The sequence below is a fragment of the Rhagoletis zephyria genome, unplaced genomic scaffold (genome assembly GCF_001687245.7).
Source record: "Rhagoletis zephyria isolate East Lansing unplaced genomic scaffold, Rhagoletis_zephyria_1.1 Rzeph_scaffold_03514, whole genome shotgun sequence".
NCBI lineage: Eukaryota > Metazoa > Arthropoda > Insecta > Diptera > Tephritidae > Rhagoletis > Rhagoletis zephyria.
Genome location: NW_016160597.1, coordinates 21,295 through 43,891, shown reverse-complemented (window position 1 = coordinate 43,891; position 22,597 = coordinate 21,295). Strand labels below are relative to the sequence as shown.

The 22,597-nt window shown below is 35.3% G+C and overlaps 2 protein-coding genes and 1 long non-coding RNA gene across 10 annotated transcripts; 1 reads left to right on the top strand and 2 right to left on the bottom strand.

The window, feature by feature from the left end:
• The first annotated feature begins 470 nt into the window (after window positions 1–470).
• On the top strand, window positions 471–4,370 carry LOC108369151 (transient receptor potential cation channel subfamily V member 5-like). The gene is made up of 9 exons (XM_017624158.1): window positions 471–1,614; window positions 1,681–1,907; window positions 1,980–2,490; window positions 2,554–2,851; window positions 2,912–3,030; window positions 3,087–3,194; window positions 3,249–3,400; window positions 3,465–3,999; window positions 4,077–4,370. Exons 1-9 carry the CDS (start codon window positions 1,261–1,263, stop codon window positions 4,248–4,250), a joined length of 2,478 nt encoding a protein of 825 aa, XP_017479647.1. The 5' UTR covers window positions 471–1,260; the 3' UTR covers window positions 4,251–4,370.
• A 1,361-nt stretch (window positions 4,371–5,731) lies between these two features.
• LOC108369152 (uncharacterized) lies at window positions 5,732–7,231 on the bottom strand. The gene is made up of 2 exons (XR_001848463.1): window positions 6,733–7,231; window positions 5,732–6,674 (listed from the first exon to the last, which is right to left on the bottom strand). It is a non-coding gene; the product is annotated as an uncharacterized LOC108369152 (long non-coding RNA).
• Window positions 7,232–11,659: 4,428 nt separating this feature from the next.
• On the bottom strand, window positions 11,660–22,392 carry stv (BAG domain-containing protein starvin). Of its 8 annotated transcripts, none has more exons than XM_017624153.1 (3): window positions 22,344–22,392; window positions 13,770–13,878; window positions 11,660–13,690 (listed from the first exon to the last, which is right to left on the bottom strand). In XM_017624153.1, exons 2-3 carry the CDS (start codon window positions 13,855–13,857, stop codon window positions 12,030–12,032), a joined length of 1,749 nt encoding a protein of 582 aa, XP_017479642.1. In that variant the 5' UTR covers window positions 13,858–13,878; window positions 22,344–22,392; the 3' UTR covers window positions 11,660–12,029. The 8 variants fall into 8 exon arrangements, with proteins under 8 accessions (XP_017479642.1, XP_017479643.1, XP_017479641.1 ...); XM_017624154.1 differs by having other exon boundaries at window positions 13,770–13,881; window positions 22,344–22,376; XM_017624152.1 differs by lacking the exon at window positions 22,344–22,392 and adding an exon at window positions 22,177–22,326 and having other exon boundaries at window positions 13,770–13,881.
• Between the last annotated feature and the right edge of the window lie 205 nt (window positions 22,393–22,597).

The window sequence follows — 22,597 nt, the reverse complement described above, 5'->3', positions numbered from 1 at the left end:
TCGTCCCGAACTATTTCAACGAAGGGTGTTACTAGATAGCGGATTAGGGGTGCGTTCAGAAATGCATCAAGCCAAAGCATCAGAGTCTTTTATTTCTAAACTATAACTGATGGGAATGTTTTATTTGAGCAACTAAGTTTAAAATTAAATTCGGCTTTTAACCGTGGTGGCGCATATTTGACATTTCCATCAATTACAGTTTAGAAATAAAAGAGACTGATGCATTTCTGAACGCGCCCTAGATTTGTTTCAAAGATCAAAATTTTGAAAAAATGTCGCTGCTTAAAATGACCTCCTAAACTTTATGGTAGGACTACAATGGCGCTTAGTGTTATTGACTTCAAACAATTTTGCCGGGTCAATCACCTTTAAGCACATCAAAGCGCTTTCAATTACTTTCTACATTCACAAGCGGCCTTGCGTGCAAATTTTACATCACTTTCTTTTATTAAATAATAAATACAGAAATGTCAAGGACATCAATTTGCATTATTAGCAAAGAAAAGGAGGCGGACGTCGGAGCGCATTCACCGGCGAACATTTGCCGGCGAAAATATTTTACGATTTGTTTACAAACAATCTATTTGCAGGAGTTCGGCTTTTTTGGTCTCGGCACAAACCGACTAACGGTTGTAGACTCAAAATAAGAAGAAGCAGCAGCAATGCTTTCGGCGCGGTAAACAAACTTTCGCGTCTGATTTAACGGTGTGCTTGAAGGCGCGCCACTTCACTATGCCCTCTTCGTCGTTGTTTACCACTACGACTCTTCTCAAGTTTTCATTATTGCCAAGGCAAACACTTTTTCGCGCCAGTTTTGCGCTCATTGTGAAGGAAAGTGAAGCGTTGAAAGCGAATTTCAAACAAATGGGTCCTTTTGAAAAGTAATTTGCCTAGCAACCAGCCGTTGGTCGACTTGCTGTTAAATCAATGAGGTTTTTTCAGCTATTTCGAGCAGAAAGTTATGGAAAGTTTGTGTCGAAATTACTTTATTTTTCGAGACTAAAAGAGCTTAGCTTAATAAGTACTTAAAATGGAGTTAATAGAAACGTTGTATAACGCAGGAAATTTAGGACATCCAATCTAAATTGGACGCCACTTAGCTGGAACTACAAACATACAAATTCAACGATTCATCTACCGCAGCTTAAATATACATATGCCATTTTTAGACCACTAACGTCCTAAAGTGTGTGGTAGCTTTCCTTCCTTTATACTCCAACTTGATGTCCATTGTGAACTTGTTCCACCAACGTCGCTGCCATGGGGAATACGGAGAGCAATGTAACGAGTGGCGTCAAGAAACAAGCTGGCGTCTCCACACAAGCACTCTACAAATTTGTGAATCTCAAGGGTGGCGGTCTGTTGGTCGATATGATGAAACGCGCTTGTCAGACTAAGCAGTTCGCAGAAATCGATCATGCGATTAAGACGAAAGTCGAGCCATTTCTCTACAATAAGGGTGCCGGTCGCTATTTTCCCATCTCGAAGCTGGTGCTATTGCCGATGGAGAATCCCGATGAAGACTTCAATATACATGATCACTGCACTGAGGTGTCAGAGGCTGAATATATATCGAATCCGAGTGCATATCGGTTTGTGTGCTGGAATTTGAATGTGAGTTGCTTTGACGCTTTTCCTACTTTTAGTTTTCAGCTGATTAGAGGTTCCTAATTTTTGCAGGAACGCGGCGCTGTCGGTGAAACTGTCTTGCATCTCTGTCTGCTGAACGCCTCCTCGCTGCATGCCGATCTCGCCAAGCGCCTGCTCAAATGGTATCCCAAACTCATACTTGATGTGTATATGTGCGACGAATACTATGGCGAGAGCGTTTTGCATATCGCAATCGTCAACGAGGATCCAGCGATGGTGAAATATCTGCTCGATGCTGGCGCTGATGTGCAAGAGCGGTAAGTGGTTAAACTTTGAACTTTACTCTTTTCACTCGGCTCAAAATATCTACTCTCCACCGCTAAACATAGCTGCTGCGGCGCCTTTATGTCCGCGGAGGATCAGAAAGCCTCACGTTACGATTCACCTGATCACGAGTATGTCGGCGTGCAGCCGATAACCAACTATGATGGCTACGTCTATTGGGGCGAATACCCGATGAGCTTTGCCGCTTGTCTGTCGCAAGAGGACTGCTTTCGCTTGGTGCTGGCACGCGGCGCGGATCCAGATCTGCAGGATACCAATGGAAATACTTCACTGCATATGTTGGTGATCTATGAGAAGATCGAAATGTTCGATGTCTCCTACGAAGTGGGTACCAATATTCATCTAAGAAATATGCAAAATCTCACAGCGTTGACATTGGCGGCGAAATTGGGACGCGTTGAGATGTTCTTTCACATTTTGAGCATAGAACGTGAGATCTACTGGCAGTTGGGTAGCATCACTTGCGCGGCGTATCCGCTGTCCATGATCGACACGATCGATGTGGAGACGGGGAATATAAACAAGGACTCAGTGTTGAATTTTGTGGTGTTTGGCGTGAGTGAGCTCGTAGCGTTGTCCATTAGAGTATTAGCTTGCTGATTTTTTTTACACTTGCAGGACAAACTGGAACACTTAGAGCTGCTGGATGGCGTGGTGATCGATTTGTTGAAAACCAAATGGGAATCCTTTGTCAAGTCGCGTTTCTACAAACAATTCTATATGTTCTCTTTTTACTTTCTCTTCTCGTTAATCAGTTTCATATTACGTCCAGGGCCGTCCGAAAAAAGCGATGAGGCTGGCGATGAAGCCGAAGAAGTGTCAGTAATGCATGCCGGAAATGAAACGGCACCGTATCATGGCGGCAACAAATGGTTAAAGCGACTGATAAAGCGCGCGATTGACAAGATGGAGTATAGTGAGTAAAAAATAAGCTAACGACACTTGAAATCTTAACTGATTTCAGAAACTTTTGTAGAAACTTTTTGGCTGAACTTCACCGACTACTTTGACGATAACGACGTAGAGCTGGGTCCGTCTTGGTGGGCCAGTTATGCTGAGTGTCCGCTAATGAACATGGAATCCGACCTGGCTAAGGTATTGTCAATTGCAAAGCTGTAGGGATGCACCGAAAATTTAACTTCTCATTTCAGTTACGCATTGTCGCAGAAATCGTAATATTTTTCGGCTCGATTTTATACTTGCTAGCGGCGCTGCGTGAAGCGCGCTTTCTGGGCTACAAAATGTTTATTGAAAATATGGTAAGTTACTCGTTGATTTTCTATTTCTTCTACACACTCCTCATCAACACACAGATGACCGCACCTTCGCGTGTCATGTTTCTTTTCTCTTGTGCGCTCATGATGACCATACCCTGGCTGAGGTTATCCTGTTCAACCGAGATCGATGACCATGTTGCAGTCTTTATAATGCTCACCACAGCGCCTTACTTTCTATTCTTTTGTCGGTAAAGCTCCTCGTACTGCAATGAATTCGACCAACTTGTGTAATTCATCTTTCCACTGTTCTAGCGGCTTTAAAACCGTCGGCCCTTTCGTTGTGATGATCTATCGCATGGTCATGGGCGATCTCATACGATTCGTCTCCATCTACCTTGTGTTCGTGATGGGATTTTCGCAAGCCTACTACATTATCTTCCTTACATTTGATAATCCTGCCACTCCAGAGGAAATCGACGATTCTGAATCGAATCCAATGCCCTCGCCAATGGAATCTATTGTGGCTATGTTTTTGATGTCGCTCACCAATTTCGGCGACTACTTTGGCGGTATGGGCTCAACGCAGCATGAGTATGAAGCGAAATCACTTTTCTTTCTCTTCATGGTGATCGTCAGCGTGTTGCTGGTGAATATGTTGATTGCCATGATGGGCAACACTTATCAAAAGATCGCCGAGATACGCAACGAATGGCAGCGTCAGTGGGCGCGCATTGTGCTGGTAGTGGAACGTAGTGTACCGCCAGCTGAGCGGCTGAAGAATTTCATGCACTATAGTCAGCCTATGTCGGATGGTAGGCGCGCATTGGTGTTGCGGTTAAATATGAGCGTGAGTACTCAGATTTCTTTTTAAGTTTTAGTTTATCATAGATTCACTTGAAACTCTCAAATTTAACCTTTTTGTAGGACGAAGACAAAGAAGAGATGAAGGAAGTGCAGGAAATGAAACGTATACATCAACGCTTCTCCAAGAAACGTCAGGTTGAGCGAGAGGCGCGTGCGCATAAACGTCAGGAGGAGTATGAAAAGTTCTTTGGCACGAAACCAGCTGTGGATGGTGATAATAATAATATGTGCTGAAGAGGACTTCGATTGGTGGAGGTGGAGTTGTAAAGAAGAGAACTGTGTAGAATAAGTAGTTAATTATGCGACATGTCAAATAGCGATTTACGGGTTTGTAAAGGTCAATTGGTTCTAAGTACCTACATGTTTATACTAAAAGAAAATGCATTGAAATAATAAATTTATTGCAAACATTTTTGCGGAAGCTGCAATTTTGAAATAAAATTTGTCAATTTTGACTTTCTGTTCTCTAGTTAATCGGTTTTTTGGTCCTTTTTACTTTGTGCCGAATTTCTTTCCCCTTTAAGAGCAGGACTAAAGACTAAGGGAATTTTTNTAGTGAACTAGGTGTAGCTTTATCAAAATGTAGAATTGCTTAGTACTTTATACTTAAATTAAAAAAGAAAAACTATTTTTGCTGTACAAATGTCCCACCCGTGACGATGGAATACCCCATAAGTAAAATAATTTACTTCTAGACTTGGTCGAACTGAATAGGCGAATGCTTTAAATTGCCTTGCCTTGAAATAGCTTTTCTATGCGTCATCCGAAAATCGGAAGATTTCGCGAGGTTTAATGGAGTTTTCACAGTAGCTCCTTTGGTTGACAACTTTCCAGGGGTTTCTAATTGGATTGAGATATGATATTTGGGCCGGCTACATTAATATTTTGAAAATTTTTTTTATAGTAAGGCTAGTTAACTTAACGTGTTTTCGAGGTTTTTACCGCGGACAAAGAAATTGCATTCTTCGTCGGAGGTAAGGTCTCTGTGATCGTTACAAGACATGCCTACCTCACATACCTACCTCATCAAGAAACTTGTCGTAAATCGCAATTAAAAAAGTAAAAACAATGTAAAAGCATAATTTAAATTAGGTATGTGTACTTTATTTGTTTGTTTTTTTTCCTTCCTTTGCTATCACGCCTTCTTACATTGATGTTTTTTTATAAATTTCTGTATACCTACATACGTATAAGGGTGGTCCTCAAAATATCAACATTTAAATTTTGTATAGAACATCCACTTTATTTTGTTCTACGTACAAATAAAGACATCAACGAAAAGTTCAAATTCTCAAACAAATCTGTACCAGGGTTTAAACAATTTTAAATCAATAAAAAAAATCGCAAAAATTCGACAAGATTTAGACTTGAAATCTGATAAATTTTACATATTATTGAAACTTATTCATGACGTCAGTAGAAACGAATAAAGGCGTGAGCTCAAAAGGCGAAGAAAGACGGCGTCGACGGGGAAAAAGGACGCATTGACGAAAAAAGACGCATTAATCTAGTTAACGGCGAAGAAAGACGCGAACTGAGTTATAGCTGGTCAAAATATTTTTTTGGGAATTTTCGTGATTTAAAAAAATGTAACTTTTAAGAATTTTTAAAAATTCTACGAAGTTTTAACTTGAAAACTTATAAATATATATATATACATAATTTTGCCGGGTGAAAGTCCATTTTACGGTTAAAAAAAAACATTATTTTTTCCAATTTTTTTTTATTTTGGGATTTTCGTGGATGTCGCTATTTTGTACGCTAGCAAAATAATGTTGATATTTTAAGGGCCACCCTAATTGTATGTACATATGTAGCGTACGCAGGTAAATATATGTATGCTTTGCTTGTTAGAAGCAGCTTAAATATCTTTTGATTAATTCTACATCAAAATGTTAGTATCTATTCATATGTATATCGTAAAACTAGAACAATTTTATTTGAGTTTGAGCCTGCTTTTAATGAAATTTTGGTTTTCAATTGAAGACAACAACAAAAATATTTTGGAGATTATAGCATTTGTTCGTAAGACATCTTCGCAAGTTTAGCGACGTCTGATGGAAGAGAGACGATTTCTTCAAAAAAAAAAATATATATATATATGTATGTATAAAAACGGGCTTCAAGCTCAAATAAAATGGTTAATAAAAACGTTATTAGGTTAAAGAATAGCATAACAATAATTGGCAATTAAAATTAGAACTTTTATACATACATATACATATGTAGCTTTCAAATATAATATAGCTGCATAGTTAGAAAAAAATAAATAAATGAGGGTATTCAGACTATCCTCGTTAATGCATTAGTTCGTTATCTGGTAACTCGGTAACACTTTCAACTTCGAAGGCCCCTTATTCTTTTTCTGGTTAAAAGTACTTTCGAATCAGCTGACGTGAAGTTCTTTTATTTATAAACATTTATTAATTCCAAGACAGATACATTTATTGAACTTTTGATAAAATGTAGCACTTCTCGCGCAAGAAAATTCCAGAAAATAAGTGAAAGAAAGGAATCAGCTGACATTTTAACGCGTGTATTACAACACTATCAGAATTGCCACTTCGTTGAGTTGGTAATGATATATTCGGTAATTTACAAAAACAAAGCAATGGTGGGAGTTATCGAATACCGAATTGCGACCTTAACGAGTATAGTCTGAATACCCTTAATAACAAAACCCACAACAGGCTGCAGCCAAAATGCGCTCTGCAACTAACAGGCTAGCTGTGTCAGTTGCGTTCTCTAACAATAATGTAGCAGTTTACTTAATCCACAACACTGCCATTTAGCAGGTTACAATTTTGATCGCAACAACTGCGCCGCGCGATTCGGATTAACGTTGTCGTCTGTCTGTGCTATAACATTCCCTTACATAGATAGTTTAAAAGTTATTAATTTGGAACTGTAGTTAAGGTAGCTTTTGGAGGTACTTTGCTTCTACTTATTTTTTTTTTATATAAATAAAATTCATTTTAAAGTTTGTTTTGAAGTTACTTTGTTTCAAAATAATTTTCTTAATTATGTTTTACAGTATGCTCCGTTTAAATGACCATCGCATAAATGATTTTACCGCACATTTGACTAATAATTCGTTCAAGAAGTAAACTTCTCAATTAAGCGAGCACCGATATACTTTTACAATTGTAAATTTTTTCATGTATAAGTAAGCAGAGGTATGCATATTTTTATTTCACTTTGAGGCACTTATTTACATAAATAACCTCCCGAACTGAACAATACCAAAAATTTCTTATTTAAAAAAACAAAAAAACATGAAGCATATTTAGCTTTAAAATTTTACTAACTACTTTTTCATAACCGATAATTGCATATTCAATTTACAAAAAATAGCTAGTTTATGTGTTCGTAATCACATGGAGGACGTTTGGAAAAATAGTTAATAAAATTTTAGTGTCAAATTTGCATCATATATATATTGTTGGAAAATTTCTGCAGGGAAATATTTTTATTCGACCAAATAATATATATATTTAACGATTTTATAGCAATTCTACGAAGAAATTTATTTTCCCCATAAAAAATATATGGAAAATTTCAAAGCCCCGGCAGCGGAGTCTCCTTATTTTCCATTTTTTATTAATGTGAGGGGTGGCAGCAAGAAAATTCCAAAATGTTGATTTCCCCTGTATATTTTGGACCACCCTAATGTACATGGAATGTTAGTTACGGTTATTTATTTCAGTTTTAGTTGCAGTGTTTTTAAGTAAATCCTTTTTTATCTACTTGAATTTGTATCCTCCTTTTATTTTATTTATCCGTTATTGACCGTAAGCTGTGACTGATTTGGATATTTTTAAAGAAATAAAAAACATTAGTCGAAAAAGTTCAAAGATGTTTTAGTTAAGATTTTTTATAAATTTTTTATTTAATTTAAACTTTTCAGGATCATAAGCTTATATGGTGTAAGCACTTAAGTAAAAGTATACGTTTCAAATTGTAGAGTGTGGCTTTGGTGTCTTTTTTAATCCTTGGTAGAATATTAACAAAAAAATGTATTTTGCAAAATTTAATAATAACAGCATAACTCCTTGGGAAACCTATTTTCTTTAATACAATTGATACAATAAAAAAAATAACATGGTTTTAACTAACTACGCAATTAATGAAGAATTTGGGTTAGTACATTTTTATAGTTGGAGTTAATTTTTACAAGCTTTTTATTACAAAGCAAATTTCGAGTTCCAAAATTTTAATATTTTATGTATTCAGGGGAAGATGTAGTGGCTTGCTTACCTTCAACTGCTACATTTTTTTTTGTTTAGTTACTTCTTAAAGAACTCGAAACCGAAGAAATATAAAGAAGTACGCGGTTTTGAAATGCTCTAACCAATGACGAAATAACGAAAAAGATGTGTCTTTTAAAAAATGCCATGTGGAAACATATTAGGGGTATTCTCTGAGTCTTGCAAAGCCCTTGCACGGTGCACAGATTGCACGGATTGTACGGTAAAAACCGGTTTTCGTATGGGACAGCTTTGCAAACGGTGCAATCCGTGCACCTTGCAAGGGCTTTGCAAGACTCAGAGAATACCCCTATTTAGTATTTAGCCAAACTTTTGTCATTGTACTTTTCGTATCATTTAATGCGCAGTGGAAATCCGGCATTACATCATTATTGCGCCACTGATTCGGTGATAGTGGATTTCCACGAGCCACAAATTGCGCAATTTAAATGGCGACCATATCGCACACCGTCTTGAAAAGGGACACAACTCAAAAAGTAACATTTTTAAAAAAAGGGCGCGAAAAATGTACACAGAACTTTTATTTAACCTTTCAGCCAAAGCTGGTGCAAATTTTTGTTATAACATAATTCGCCTACAACTGTGTCCGAGTTTTTCAATAGTTTCATGGAAATCAATTCTAAGTTTTGGCTATTAAGCGTGGGGAAAAAACTATTTCCGATACCTTCAAAACCATTCCTTTAAAAATGTCCATCTCCTGGACGGTAGTCCACAAATGTAGACACCATACAACAGCGTGCAACAGTCAATTTTATCCACACAAAAATTAATAAATTCATCAAACTCGGAACAAAATATAGTAAAATTGCGTTTTTAGTTTTTCTCTCTGACGTAAGGACTTTGAAATTTTTTATAACTTTTTATGTCATACAACCAATTCGGAGAAGCCTCTCCGATTTTTTTTAATGTTTTTGTCTAGCCGATTTGATATATCGATTTATGAAAAAAGTACTATTTTTTTTTAAATACCTTTTGCCAAAATGGGCCGATTGGTACTTTTTAATTGGTCTCTTTGAAACTGCTGACCGGCTTTGTTAAAATATTATTTTTTTTTTTAACTGTGACCCTTTCCGCAACTTCTAGGCATAGTCTGACAAGGGTTTACGAATGAGCTTTTTTTCGAATTTTTAAACTAGAATTAATGCAATTCTAACAAATCTTGTCCAATTCATCTCAGATTAAGTCAAATCAAATGCATTTATCAAAATCATAAAAATACCACATTGCAAAGTAAGAAAAAATCATTGAATTTTACCAATCGATTACGCGAAAGTGATAAGCCGCGTGGCAATAGTTCCCACTGCAAATATGTAGAGAATTTATTCCTCTACACTGTGGTATATTTATCTTTTTGATTAATGTATTCGATTTGAAGCAGGCAAAGTTCTTGACGATGAATTGGACAATATTTGCTAGGTTTTCATGTATTTAAAAATTAAAAAACAATAACAATGGGCCATATGAATAAAAACTAAGCAATTGCTTTTTCTTAAAATTTCATACCTTTTACTTCAATTTTGTTTGAATAAATTGAGTAAAAGATCTGGAATTTTAAGAAAAAGCAATTGCTTATTTTTATTCATACGGCCCAATAATTAAATAATTGTATAATACTTTGACACTCAAAATGTCAATTCCTCTCTTTGGAAAAACTATAAATATTTATTCCTCCGCCGTCGGTCAGAATTGCTCAGAATAACGACAAGTCCATAATATGGCGTAAATAAGGTTTCGAAAATGCGCAATTTCGAGATTGTGAAAGCGCAGTGTAATGAGAAATCGATTTCTTTTAACCGGAATTCTGGCGGCTCTTAAGGAAGTGTCACACGATTGGTATATTTGTACATTTTTTCATATTGGGACGAACATTTTTTTTTTTGTAAAATACAGCGAACTTCAATTGAAAGATTTTAACAAATTGTCTTTCTTGATTGAGATAAAGAAAAATATTTTTGCATTCACACGTTTGGGATACGATTGCAAATGCAAAATGAAATTTACATTTGAGTAATAATTTGTTTTTGTTATTTTATGGCCTTATAACAAGCTTGAGGCCGTTTTTAATGAAAAACTTATTGTGGAAAAGCAACAATAATTTGAAAAAATGGTAGAAGTGATAGTTTTTTCGGAAATCAGCATATTTCCTCTTCAGACTTCTTTCGGTAAGAATAATTTTCTCGAAATAATTGTGTCGAAATTTCGAAGCATAATAGCCTCAACTTTAGTTAAAAAGATATGATGAGATTATAAATATTCTTTAAAAATTAAAAGAAAATAGATAAATTAATTTAATAATTTTTCGATACCAAATTGAAAAGTAGTTTTTAAACAAAACACGACCAACTTTAATGTTCATGTTAAACTTACGGTTAGTTTCTTAAAGATCCATTGATCGGAACTATGTAAACCAAATTGGTATGGAACGACCACTCTCGGTGCCATCTTTTCGATAAAAATTATTATCGAAAACGGTTGGAGTAGGTCAAAGCTATCAGGCAACATACATAAAAAAAAACTCCGACGAATTGATAACCTCCTTCTTGTTTTGAAGTCGGCTAGAAAATAATTATTCTTTCTAACCCCAGAAAAGTCGTGGCAAGTTCTCCGTACGAACTTCTATAAGAATTAGCTATTTTAGATCACCCATACAAAGTTTTGGGTGTTGTTTTACTTCAATATGTAATTTACACAGCGTCAAAATTTTTTTAATATTTTTGCCAGTCGAACGATCTATTTTAGTTTTTTGATCACTATATTCGAAATAAAAATTTGCTTCGATTTTTTCTCACTAACCTCAAGAAATCTTTTACAAATGTATAAAAATATTAAGTTTTGAGGTTAGAAAGAAAAATAAAGCATTGCAACTTTTTATTTCTGACATTCAATTCGAATTCAACGATCCAGAATATGTTGGAATTGTATAACCTGTTCTACATCAACACGACTAGTCAATCGTTATAGATATTAACTCGTTAAATCCGCATTTCAAGTCGGAACTTAAAAATTTACCAGCGTTTTCTTTGTAACCTCAAAAAATTAGCATTTCGGCAAGCTTTTAGAAATTTATTTGAAGTTATAAAGTAAAAATTGTGCCAACTTATGGTTCGAGATTTCTTGGTATCGTTCGTCGAACAAAAATTTGTTTTTGTGTAGCTGTCGTATGAGTTCTATAATGTTGTCAAGTATCTATGGTCAATAATAAATGTCCATAAGGCTACTTTTAAGTATCTCCCTAGCTACGAACGCATCTTCACACCTAACCGCCAATATTTGTACTTTTAAAAACAAAAAAAGTTTTTTTTTAAATATTTTTATTCTTATTTATTATTAAATTTTCGCCCAACAAAACTTGATGCCCGTGCCGTCGTACAGAGTCGTAACCGAGCATCTGCGCGCTATCTACTCACTTTTATTTACGAATATTATATGTACTTTTCTTAAAAATTATGCGCACTCCTTCCGGAAACAGCAGCATTTCTTTTAATATTTTCTAAAGTATTTAATTTTTTTTTGTGGCATAAAATAAAAACGTATAGATAATATAAGTATTTTTTCTTAATTTTTTCGTTAAATTTCTAACACAACGAATTTTACATTTATTTTGATGTATGAAACTGAGCCCTTTTTAAGACTTTCGTTTAGTGATGCTATGTAAACGCTTTGAAAATGTAGCTGCGTAGGTCGAGGAGGAGGAGGAGGAGGATGACCTCACGGCGCCGTTAGAGCTGCGCTGCTGTTTCAGTCATCATTTGCTCGACTCCGCCGCATCCTTTGATGACACCTCAGTTGTTGCACCCTCTCCAACCGCACCACTGGCCGTTTCTTCAGCCACTATCACCTCCCCAGCCGACTCACTGTTTTGTGTATTCGTCTCCGCGCTCTTTGCCTCACTACCGCCTGTTGTTGCCTCATTTACTTGCATGCCCTCTGGTGGCGGCAATGGTATGGGTGCTTGAATTTGTTTTGCATCAGCCGGCTCGGGCTCTGACTCGTTGGCTTTCGCCGCTGGTGCTTCTACAGCTGACTCTACTTTCTCTCTCGAGGCGCTCTTTCGCGTCACAGCCTCTTTAGTCGCTTCTGGTTCGCCCGCTGCTTCTGCTGCTTCTTGTGGCGCTGCATCATCTTCTGCCGACTGCTCAGCAGCCTTGGTGTTCTCGTTCGCTTTCGCCTCGAGCACATTGATCGAAGCCTGAATGCATTTGATGGCCTCCTTGCGCGCCAAGCGAATGCTGTCCTTGCCATTCGTGTCGATTGTATCTAGCTTCAGTAGATTGCGCGTCAGCATCTCATCGAGATAGGCGTACTCTTTGTCTTGGCGTGTGCCAGTGAACTTCTCAACCTTGCCCATGAGATCGAGCACATCGCGTTGAATGTCTTGAATTTTGCTGATCGAGTCCAGCGTGTGTGGAGTTTGTGGTGGCACGCCAGTGGGCTGCTGGGTAGCGCCTTGTTGCTGCGGCTGCTGCTGAGTATTGATTGGAGTGGGACGGTGTTGTTGCTGCTGTTGCGGCTGATGATGCTGCTGCTGTTGCTGGTGGTATTGTGGCTGTTGGTGCTGTGGTGGCACATGTGCTCTAGCCGTTGCGCTAGCTGTGGCCTGCGATTGACCAGGCGCAGCGTTCTGATTTGGTATTTCCTTGTGAGCGTTTATGATCGGTTCGGAACGACCCTCGACAAAGATCGGTATAGTGCGCACATAGCTGCCGCCTGGAGTTTGAGGCGGTGGTGGCGTCTGTTGTCGTTGCTGTGGGTGCGGCTGATGCTGTGGAGCATAATAAGCCTTATGCAGCTGCGGTTGCTGGGCGCCAGCTTGCACGTGTGGACTAGTTTGTGTGCCGAATTGTGAGTGACCGGCTTGGGGTGGCGGTGTTGGACGTTTACCGCCATTTACTGGTACCTGTTGTTGTTGCTGCTGTTCATGTGGTGGCGCTGAATGCGCGCGTGCTTCATGCTCTGACTCTAAGGCGGACTTGACGCCCATGTCGACTGTGTTGCGTAGACCATGCTGTTTTAGACTATCACCATGCTGCTGAGGTGCAGCGCTGTCAACTTCATCGCCGCCTGTACGCATTGCGGGATCTTCGGTTTGTATGGCAGCATCGCAGAGCTTCTTCGAAGGCGATTGCGGTCCGCCATTGGGCGGTGAAGCGGGCACATATGACTGATAGTAGGCTGTAGGGGGGACACCACCACCACTACCACCCTGTACTGGCACCTGTTGTGAATGCTGCGCGCTATGTTGCCGTGGCAATGTGGCGCTTTCCCCACGTCGGCTGTGACCAAAACCGTCGGGTATATACTGGCGGAATTCCGATGGCAGCCGATTGAAGAAGTCATCGTCACGACCCATATGATCGGCAGCACGCCTACGTCCTAGCGAATTGAATTGAGGGAAGCCAAAATCTGCTGATCGATCGAAGAAAGAAGAAAAAGCAAAGTCAGTATGCTTTCTGTGAGGGAGTGTGCGACAAATCTAAATGCTTACGTGAGTTGCCAAAGCTACCGAACGGATCATGATGCATGCGCCCGAGGCGGCTTCGTGGAAACATGTCCATGTCCATATTCATGTCCATGTCCGGTTCGAAACCAAAGCCCTGCTGTAAAGAAACAAAGCAGACGAAATTATTTTAGAAAATTGCTTGCAAGAGTTGAAAATTGCATGCAAGAAAGTTGATGTTCTAGAAATAACTTTAACATAATGCTAAGGATCTTCATCGAAATTGAACATCTTTACTGTTCAGATTTTTTCTTCGGATGAGTGCTTTTTACCTAATATCTGTATCCCATGACTCAGACTATTTCCAGAATAACGCAAATTTTCAAATGGAAGAGTAAATTTGTACCAGCTTGTCTAACCTAACCCTCCTACTCAGACCTTAAGTAAGATGTGCGATCTAGCTCAGGGAAACCAAAACTTTTCGATTCAGAAAAAAAAACTGCCGTAAGCCGGAAAAGATGAGAGCGCAGAGATCGTTGCGAGCTTGATAAGTCGTTGGTTCAATAGCAAGATCAAAGAAGATGAGGTTCTGCTAGTGAAATATAGAAATAAAGGTGTCAAAAAATAGAGCTCTGGAGCCGATAAAACCAAAGGAAAATATATCATTTTTATAAAATTTTCCTTTTGATGCAGAAATGCATCTAGATGCTCTAGGAATATTTCTGCATCAAAACGAAAATTAATAAAAAATGTCGCTTACGTTGTTTTGGGGGTTAGGGCTCGATATCGTCACCTGAAATGCAAAAAGACGTAACAATATCGTAACTGAATTGGAAAAGTCGTGACTAATATTTTTTTTTTTCATAAAATCAAAAACTGACTTTTGAATTTTTTATTAGTTACGACTTTTTGTATTTCAGCGACGATGTTTGTTAAGTCTTTTTGTATTTCAGGTGACGATATGTACATGCTTATGTGTAAGACAGAAAAAATCGAATTTTTCATGAAAATGGCGATATTTTTTTTTAGAATTTGCATCAAATTATTTTCTCAGGGTCATTGGGGTTCATTAAATTATTAACGAGCACAAAGTTACGCATAGCAGAGCTTGTCTAAAAATAAAAACATACGAATGTATACCGAAGAATGCACTTTACTAATTACGTTTTCATCAAATAATAAAGAAAAAATTACGCAAACACAAAATAATTTTGCTTTATTAAGCGTATCCAGCGACCACCTACAATTTGTTGTCACACATAAAGCCAGAAAACAAATTTTATGAGATAAAAACTCAAAGCAAGTAGCTATGTGTGTATGAATATATTCATATTTGTACATTAGGGTGCGTCACCCAAAATATATATTTGCCGTTTTTCCACCGGAATTATACTATCTTTATATTTAAAGACTACCGCCAATTTTTTTTTTAACGTTAAGATTTACGTGAGCTGGATCGATTTGAAAATAACTGCAAAAATCTATTTTTCTTTTGTACATACAAAAAATTAATTTTTAAAAGATTTTTTCCTCAACAGATCACCTCAGATAATAGAAGTGTTTAAGAACTGAAATGATAAAAAAAAAACATTTTTAAAAACTAATTTGATTTATAAAACTCTAAATTTTTTGAGGTATTTTTAAATCGGTCCAACTCACGGTAATCTTGATATTTTTAAGAAAAAGTTTGGCAGAAGTCCTATGGCCTTATTCATAAAAATTAAAATAGATTTAAAGAGCTTTATAAAGTGATATTTTCATACAAATTTTCTATTTATAAAGCAGTTAAAGTCGACTTTATTTTTTATGAATTTGGGTGTTAAAATATAGGTAATACATTTTAAAATTTCGACGACGCATCCTAATGTACAAACATAAGTATGTACATATGTACAGCGGCTGCCATAAATAAGTAAACAGACTAATATTTTGAACTCAAGTCCATATTTTTTCAAGTTTTATTTAGATAAACATAAAAGTCACGTATATATTTGAAAATACGGGATTTTAGCTACAATAAGAGCTGCATAACTTAAAATTAAAAAGTTGCTTCCACTAACTAATGGCGGTTTGAATAAAAAATACAAGAATTCAGTGTGTGAAAAATAAGTAAACACTTAAGTTAATGGCCGCAGTGACCGCCATTATTTCGCGACATTCTTGCTAAACGAGTCGGCATGGAAAGTACATATTTTCTACACATTTCTGGGGTAAAAGACGGCCAGATCTCCAAAATTAAATCCTTCAGTTCAGCCAGATTTCGAGGACCCCTTTCACTTACTTGAGCTTTCAGCCACGCCCACGCGTTTTCAATTGGTGACAAGTCAGGGCTTTGCGGAGGCCACTCCAAAGCATTAACATTAGCATCAGCTATATATTTTGTAACAATTTTGGCCTTGTGAATAGGTGCGTTGTCCTGTTGTAGAACGAAATCCTCTCCTATTAGACGCTTACCTTCAGGAATAATCACGTCTTTCAGCAAGTTAAGGTAAACTTGGGAATTAGTTTTGCCTTCGAGTACCACTATTTTGCCTACTCCATAAGCAGAAATGCATCCCCAAACCATCAAGCATTTATCGCCGGACTTAAGAGTAGGTTTTGTGCACTTGTAGGACAACGCTTCATCATGCTTGCGCCAAACATACATCTGGCCCCCACTATATTTCAATCGAATCATGGATTCATCCGTCCACAGTATTTTGTGCCAAAAACTTTCGGGCTTTAAGACATGATCTGAATAAAACTTCATCCTCTTTTGGAGATTTATTTTGCTTATGAACGGAATTTTCCGAATAACTCTCCCATGCTTTCCGTCTTCATGCAGCCTTCTGCGAATAGTGGAGAGAGATGGTGCTGTTTTACCTTCTGATACGAGCTTGGAGTAAATTTTCGGAGCAGAAAGCATTGGGTCTGCTGCTGACATGTTTTTTATTCGAGTATCTAGCTTTTTTGTAGTAATTTTCGGGCGTCCCTGGGAATATCTGCGATCAACGCGTCCATCGTTCTTGAAGGTTTTAATAACCTTGAATATTGCCGCCGATGTTTTATTAAAANGGTAGATATATATGTAAAATAGATTCACGAACATTCAGTGTCAATCATAATAATAAACACCTTTGATGAGTCATTGAAAAAATTTTGAGCGCATCTGGCTTGCAGTTACGCGGAGTAAATTTCAGAAGGTAATAAACAAATATGTAATAAAATAGTTTTTGAAAAAAAAAATAAAATAAAAAATAACAGCAATAATAAATAAACAACAATAAAAAATAGTAACATGATAATTAGGAACTCAAATAAGAATTAAAAACAAGCCGTAAAAAAAATATACTACGAATATTGAATTACTTTTCTGAATGCTAGACATTAACGTCTCAAATTACATAGATACTGTATACATATGTATGCCATCGTAATTTAGAAAAAAAAAATTATACGAAAAATAACAAAATTTAAATCCGTAATAAGTGACGTCATTTGCCTGGCGCGAAAACAATTATGTATTTGGCTGCAATTTAAAAAAAAAAAGATTATTTAAGACCGCCAAAATCCGGCAAAAGACAACAGCACTATTTGACAAAGTAAAAGAACTGGATTAAGTTGTGTGTATGTATGCACATTAGGATGACTCACAAAAAAAAATTGATGTTCTTCCACCGGAATTACATACAAAATTTATTATGATTGAAGACTTCAGCATAAATATTTTGGAAAAGTATTAGGACTTGAAATGATTTGAAAATACCTCCAAAAATCTCATTACTTTGATTCCGTTGATAAAATTTTTAAGCATTTTTATGCAGATCTTGTACGCTCAAGCTCTTCCGTCATCCGAGGTGATTTTTTGGGAAAAATCTTTATAAAAACTAATTTTGTTTATAAAAAGATAGATTTTTTGAAGTATTTTAAATTCGACCCAGCTTACATAAATCTTAATATTTGTCTGAAATATTTTTTTTCGTCTGTCTAGTATTGATTTTTTTGTTTGGAGAGTGGTGCACTCTAATGTACTTACATACATATGTGTTTATGCATGTGTGACTTTTGTACTTGTTCGTCCAAGCCGAATTTCTTAAACTGGCATTGCAAAGTGCGCGACCGGCAAGCAGGGTTGCCGTTTTGGGCTTTTACTACCAAAATTGGTAGGTTTTTTTTCTCGTTGGAAGGATGGTAGGACACTTAAAATTTTTGGTAGGTTTATTTGCTCATTAAGCTTAGTATCCAGCTCTTAAGAAAACGGTCAAGAAAAAATTGCCATTATTTCGCGTGTGTGTCCAACGAATTTTGACATTTTTGATAACGCACAGCCTGTTGCCTCACTCTTTCCTCAAGAAATAATGGAACGGGCATATATTTCTGTTGCAAACCTGGGTTGCCTTGTGCTCTTTTTTCACAAAAAACTTTAGAAAACCGTAGTAGAAAGCGTACTAAATTTCTGAAGAACTGCGTACTGCCTTAAGGAAATTTGACTCAAGAAAATTTCTTAGCCATTTCTTGTACGTCATTTTATATGGAGTTTTTGCTTTTCTTAAGAGCTGGATACTAAGCTTTAGACAGAAAAGGTCTCTGGTTTGTTGTAGCGCGTTTGAAAAATCTCGTTGCTTCCTGGTATGGGCAGAATTTTACCAATTACCTTCGGCAATTGATCTGAGAGACTGATCTTTTTGTTTACCTGGAAATCTTATTTTATATATAAAAACCAGCAAAAAAAATTATTTACTGCCGTCAAACGCCGTTTTCTTAAATGGTAGGAAAGAAGCCATTTTGGTAGGTTTTTGAACCAGCTCTTGGAAAGAAAGTTTCTCAGTGGTAACCCTGTCGGCAAGTATGGTCATTGCCGTCCATATACATACATATGTAGGTATGTATGTATATAATTTTGCACATGGGCAGGACAATACACACAGGTAGATTGCTGGATTTTCAGTGGGATATCCAAAATATTTGAGTTTTTGGCAATTGACCACAAATGTTTATACATTTTCCCCAGTTTTGTTGTAGTATGACTAACTGCATATTTTAGGCGAATATTAAACAAATTATTTAATTTTTTATTTTAAGTCATAGCTCTTACGAAAATATTTATGTACGTATTTTAGAAATTTAAATTCCATTGAATTTATTCTACAAAGTATCTCACTTATTTAGCCAAAAATGTCAGACGATTTGCCTTTTATGAGATACGTATGTATGTATGTATATCAGTTTAATTGAGTTAATGGATTCATAAAGACGCGAGCTGCATAAGAATTTCACAAATGTCGGAGAAAAAATTTTAAATGCAAAATAAATAACTTGAGTGGCGAGGAAAATTTATTATATTAAGGAAATTAGTTCGGTTTATGTAGATTGGGGGAACGTGATCAGGAGGACAGCAAGCCTGTGCAGTCTATATGTATGTACATGTATAAACATATTAGACCGTACCACCTTATAAGCAAACAAAAAAGTTCGCAGCACAGCCCTAGAGCTAGAGCAGCGATGGGTAGAGAGAGCTTTTACTCTGCACGCGCCCATCACCGCCCTAGAGTCTAAAGTATTTTTACAAGGCAATATCGAAACAAAATATTTTTTCAGTCGTGTAGGGGGGGCGGGTCTTTTTTTGTTTGCTTGCAAGGTGGTGCGGTTTAATGTATGTCCATTAATNATAGAGTCTAAAGTATTTTTACAAGGCAATATCGAAACAAAATATTTTTTCAGTCGCGTAGGGGGGACTTTTTTTGTTTGCTTGCAAGGTGGTGCGGTTTAATGTATGTCCATTAATGTACTATAGGTAATGTATGTATGTATTTACATATGTATGTATATCACTGAATACCACTCATGATTTTCAAGCTTGTACACTTTTTAACGTAACCACAATTTCTCATGTACATACTGTTTTTTTAATATCCAAACTTAAATTTAGTGCATTGCCAATTTTAAATGTTTAGTGCGTCAATGATTATTTCGAAGCCGCACAAAAGAAAAATTGTTGCAAAAAGAAAAAATAAACACTAAAAAATCTGCCAGCACACATACTTAACACTTATTTAAGCGTGAGGCAGTTTTTTATATTTATACTGCGGGAAAATTTATTTATATGAGTTGCGCATTCTCACACAAGTACCACAGAGCAAACCTTTTTTGATACCACTTTTGAGTTAGTAATGTTGTTTACATAAAATTTTAAATTTTCTATAAATAGCTTATTTCACGATTTTCCAAAATGTGTNACAGTTTTTTATATTTATACTGTGGGAAAAATTTATTTGTATGAGTTGCGGTAATTCTCACACAAGTACCACAGAGCAAACCTTTTTTGATACCACTTTTGAGTTAGTAATGTTGTTTACATACAATTTTAAATTTTCTATAAATAGCTTATTTCACGATTTTCCAAAATGTGTGCACGAAAATTTTGTACATATTTGTTTTGCGAGATTTTTCATGAAATTTTAACTACAGCCTTTTAGTATTTTTGTTTTGATTTAAGTTGCAAACTTAGCAAACTTTAACAAAATTTTAAGATTTTGAAGTGCTTTTTTGCAAAATTTTTTTAATAATATTATTTTGTCTAAATATTCAATATTTTTTATTTCGATATTAAAAATTTTACGAAAGGATTTAGTTTTTACTATTTTTCTATGATTATTTTAATAATTTTGAACGAATAATTTTTATAAAATTTTTAACGCAATAGTTTTATAAAATATGTCACAAATTTTAGTTCTTAACCATCTTGGTTTTTTAAAATTTTTAACTAACAATTTTTACTGAATTTTAAGTTGATTTTTTTTATAAGCTTGAACAAAATATTCTATAATNGTTTGTTAGTTCTTAACCATCTTGGTTTTTTAAAATTTTTAACTAACAATTTTTAATGAATTTTAAGTTGATTTTTTTTATAAGCTTGAACAAAATATTCTATAATATTTTAAAGGAAATGTGATAGTACATTTTAATGAACATCTTGGGACAAATTTAAAATATTTTAAATGTAATAATTCAAATTTTTTTTAGACTTTTTATGTATTTTTTACGAAAGTTTCGTGAATAAGCTGTCGTATTTTTTAGCGACATTTTTCTGATTATAGTATAAAAATATTTGGATTAGTTTCTAAATTATTTTTATTTTAACGAAAGTTCTCTAATAAATTTATAACTAATGTTTATTAAATTTTTAACAAAAAATTTGTTTAAATTTTTAACGAAATATTTTTATTAAATTTTAAACGAAATTTTTAAATTATTTTTCACATTAATTTTCAACGAAATTTTTAAGGATGTTTTCTTTTTAATTGTTAAACATTTTGATTTTTCATATGTAAATATTTAACAGACATTTTTTTATTAATTTTAAATTAAAATTGTTTGCAAGCTGCAAACAAGAATATTCTGTAACATTTTAAAGGAAATAAAAGTAAATTTTTGCTCGAAACTTTTTTTAGTTTCTTTACTTTCAAGTACAAACAAATCATATGTAAGTACATATGTACCATTTTGAATTTCGACCATTTCGTTATGTGCGTGTACAGTGAAATTTAGTTAACTAAAAATCAGACTTTTGCCGCTGCCTTTATTTTATACTTTAAAGGCTACCGCGGTAAGTTAAGTGTATATGTTCATAAAAGGCTAGCACAAGTAACCAAAAATGGTTAGTANGGTAGGTGTAGTGTATATGTTCATAAAAGGCTAGCACAAGTAACCAAAAATGGTTAGTACAAAAATCTGGGTAAGTTAACTTATTTTGGTAGTTTTCGCTTTTTAGCCACTTTTCGTTATTTTCTTTGTTCGTTATTTTTTTGTTGCTCGCTGTTTTTTTTTCAAAAAAAAAGGTCACTAAAGCACTGCATTTATTGCTGTTTTGGCTTACTCTAATAATAAAATTTGTAAAAAGAAACAATAATTTACTTGTAGATACACTTGTTCTTCACTGCTTTACTCTCTGCTATATGTATGTAGTGTTGTTTTGTCTTATGCAGTCTTTCGAATTACTTGTTTTAAAAATTCACCATATNTGTAACATTTTAAAGGAAATAAAAGTAAATTTTTGCTCGAAACTTTTTTTAGTTTCTTTACTTTCAAGTACAAACAAATCATATGTAAGTAGTTACATATGTACCATTTTGAATTTCGACCATTTCGTTATGTGCGTGTACAGTGAAATTTAGTTAACTAAAAATCAGACTTTTGCCGCTGCCTTTATTTTATACTTTAAAGGCTACGGTAGGTGTAGTGTATATGTTCATAAAAGGCTAGCACAAGTAACCAAAAATGGTTAGTACAAAAATCTGGGTAAGTTAACTTATTTTGGTAGTTTTCGCTTTTTAGCCACTTTTCGTTATTTTCTTTGTTCGTTATTTTTTTGTTGCTCGCTGTTTTTTTTCAAAAAAAAAGGTCACTAAAGCACTGCATTTATTGCTGTTTTGGCTTACTCTAATAATAAAATTTGTAAAAAGAAACAATAATTTACTTGTAGATACACTTGTTCTTCACTGCTTTACTCTCTGCTATATGTATGTAGTGTTGTTTTGTCTTATGCAGTCTTTCGAATTACTTGTTTTAAAAATTCACCATATTTTTTTTTTAATTTAGTCAATTAATTGTTTTTGCACTATAAATAAAATAAAAATTTCTCGCCTCTTTTCGTTTTTATTACGCTCGTTGCGAACGCGTTCACGTCTTAAATTNATATATATAAAACTTTTTTTTTAATTTTGTCAATTAATTGTTTTTGCACTATTTTTTGCTCTATAAATAAAATAAAAATTTCTCGTCTCTTTTCGTTTTTATTACGCTCGTTGCGAACGCGTTCACGTCTTAAATTCAACTGTTTGTGCTGTCGCCAAATGGCATAGCTTTTATAGAGACGCCCGCGCATAAATGTGGGCTAT

Excerpts from the sequence above, each read along its gene's own strand:
- stv (XM_017624153.1), bottom strand. The coding sequence starts at position 13,857 with ATGGACATGAATATGGACATGGACATGTTTCCACGAAGCCGCCTCGGG. Across the intron at positions 13,691-13,769 it reads CGGTAGCTTTGGCAACTCAC|CAGATTTTGGCTTCCCTCAA; the intron begins GTAAGCATTTAG and ends TCGATCGATCAG.
- LOC108369151 (XM_017624158.1), top strand. The coding sequence starts at position 1,261 with ATGGGGAATACGGAGAGCAATGTAACGAGTGGCGTCAAGAAACAAGCT. Across the intron at positions 3,031-3,086 it reads TGGAATCCGACCTGGCTAAG|TTACGCATTGTCGCAGAAAT; the intron begins GTATTGTCAATT and ends TTCTCATTTCAG. Across the intron at positions 3,401-3,464 it reads TACTTTCTATTCTTTTGTCG|CGGCTTTAAAACCGTCGGCC; the intron begins GTAAAGCTCCTC and ends CCACTGTTCTAG.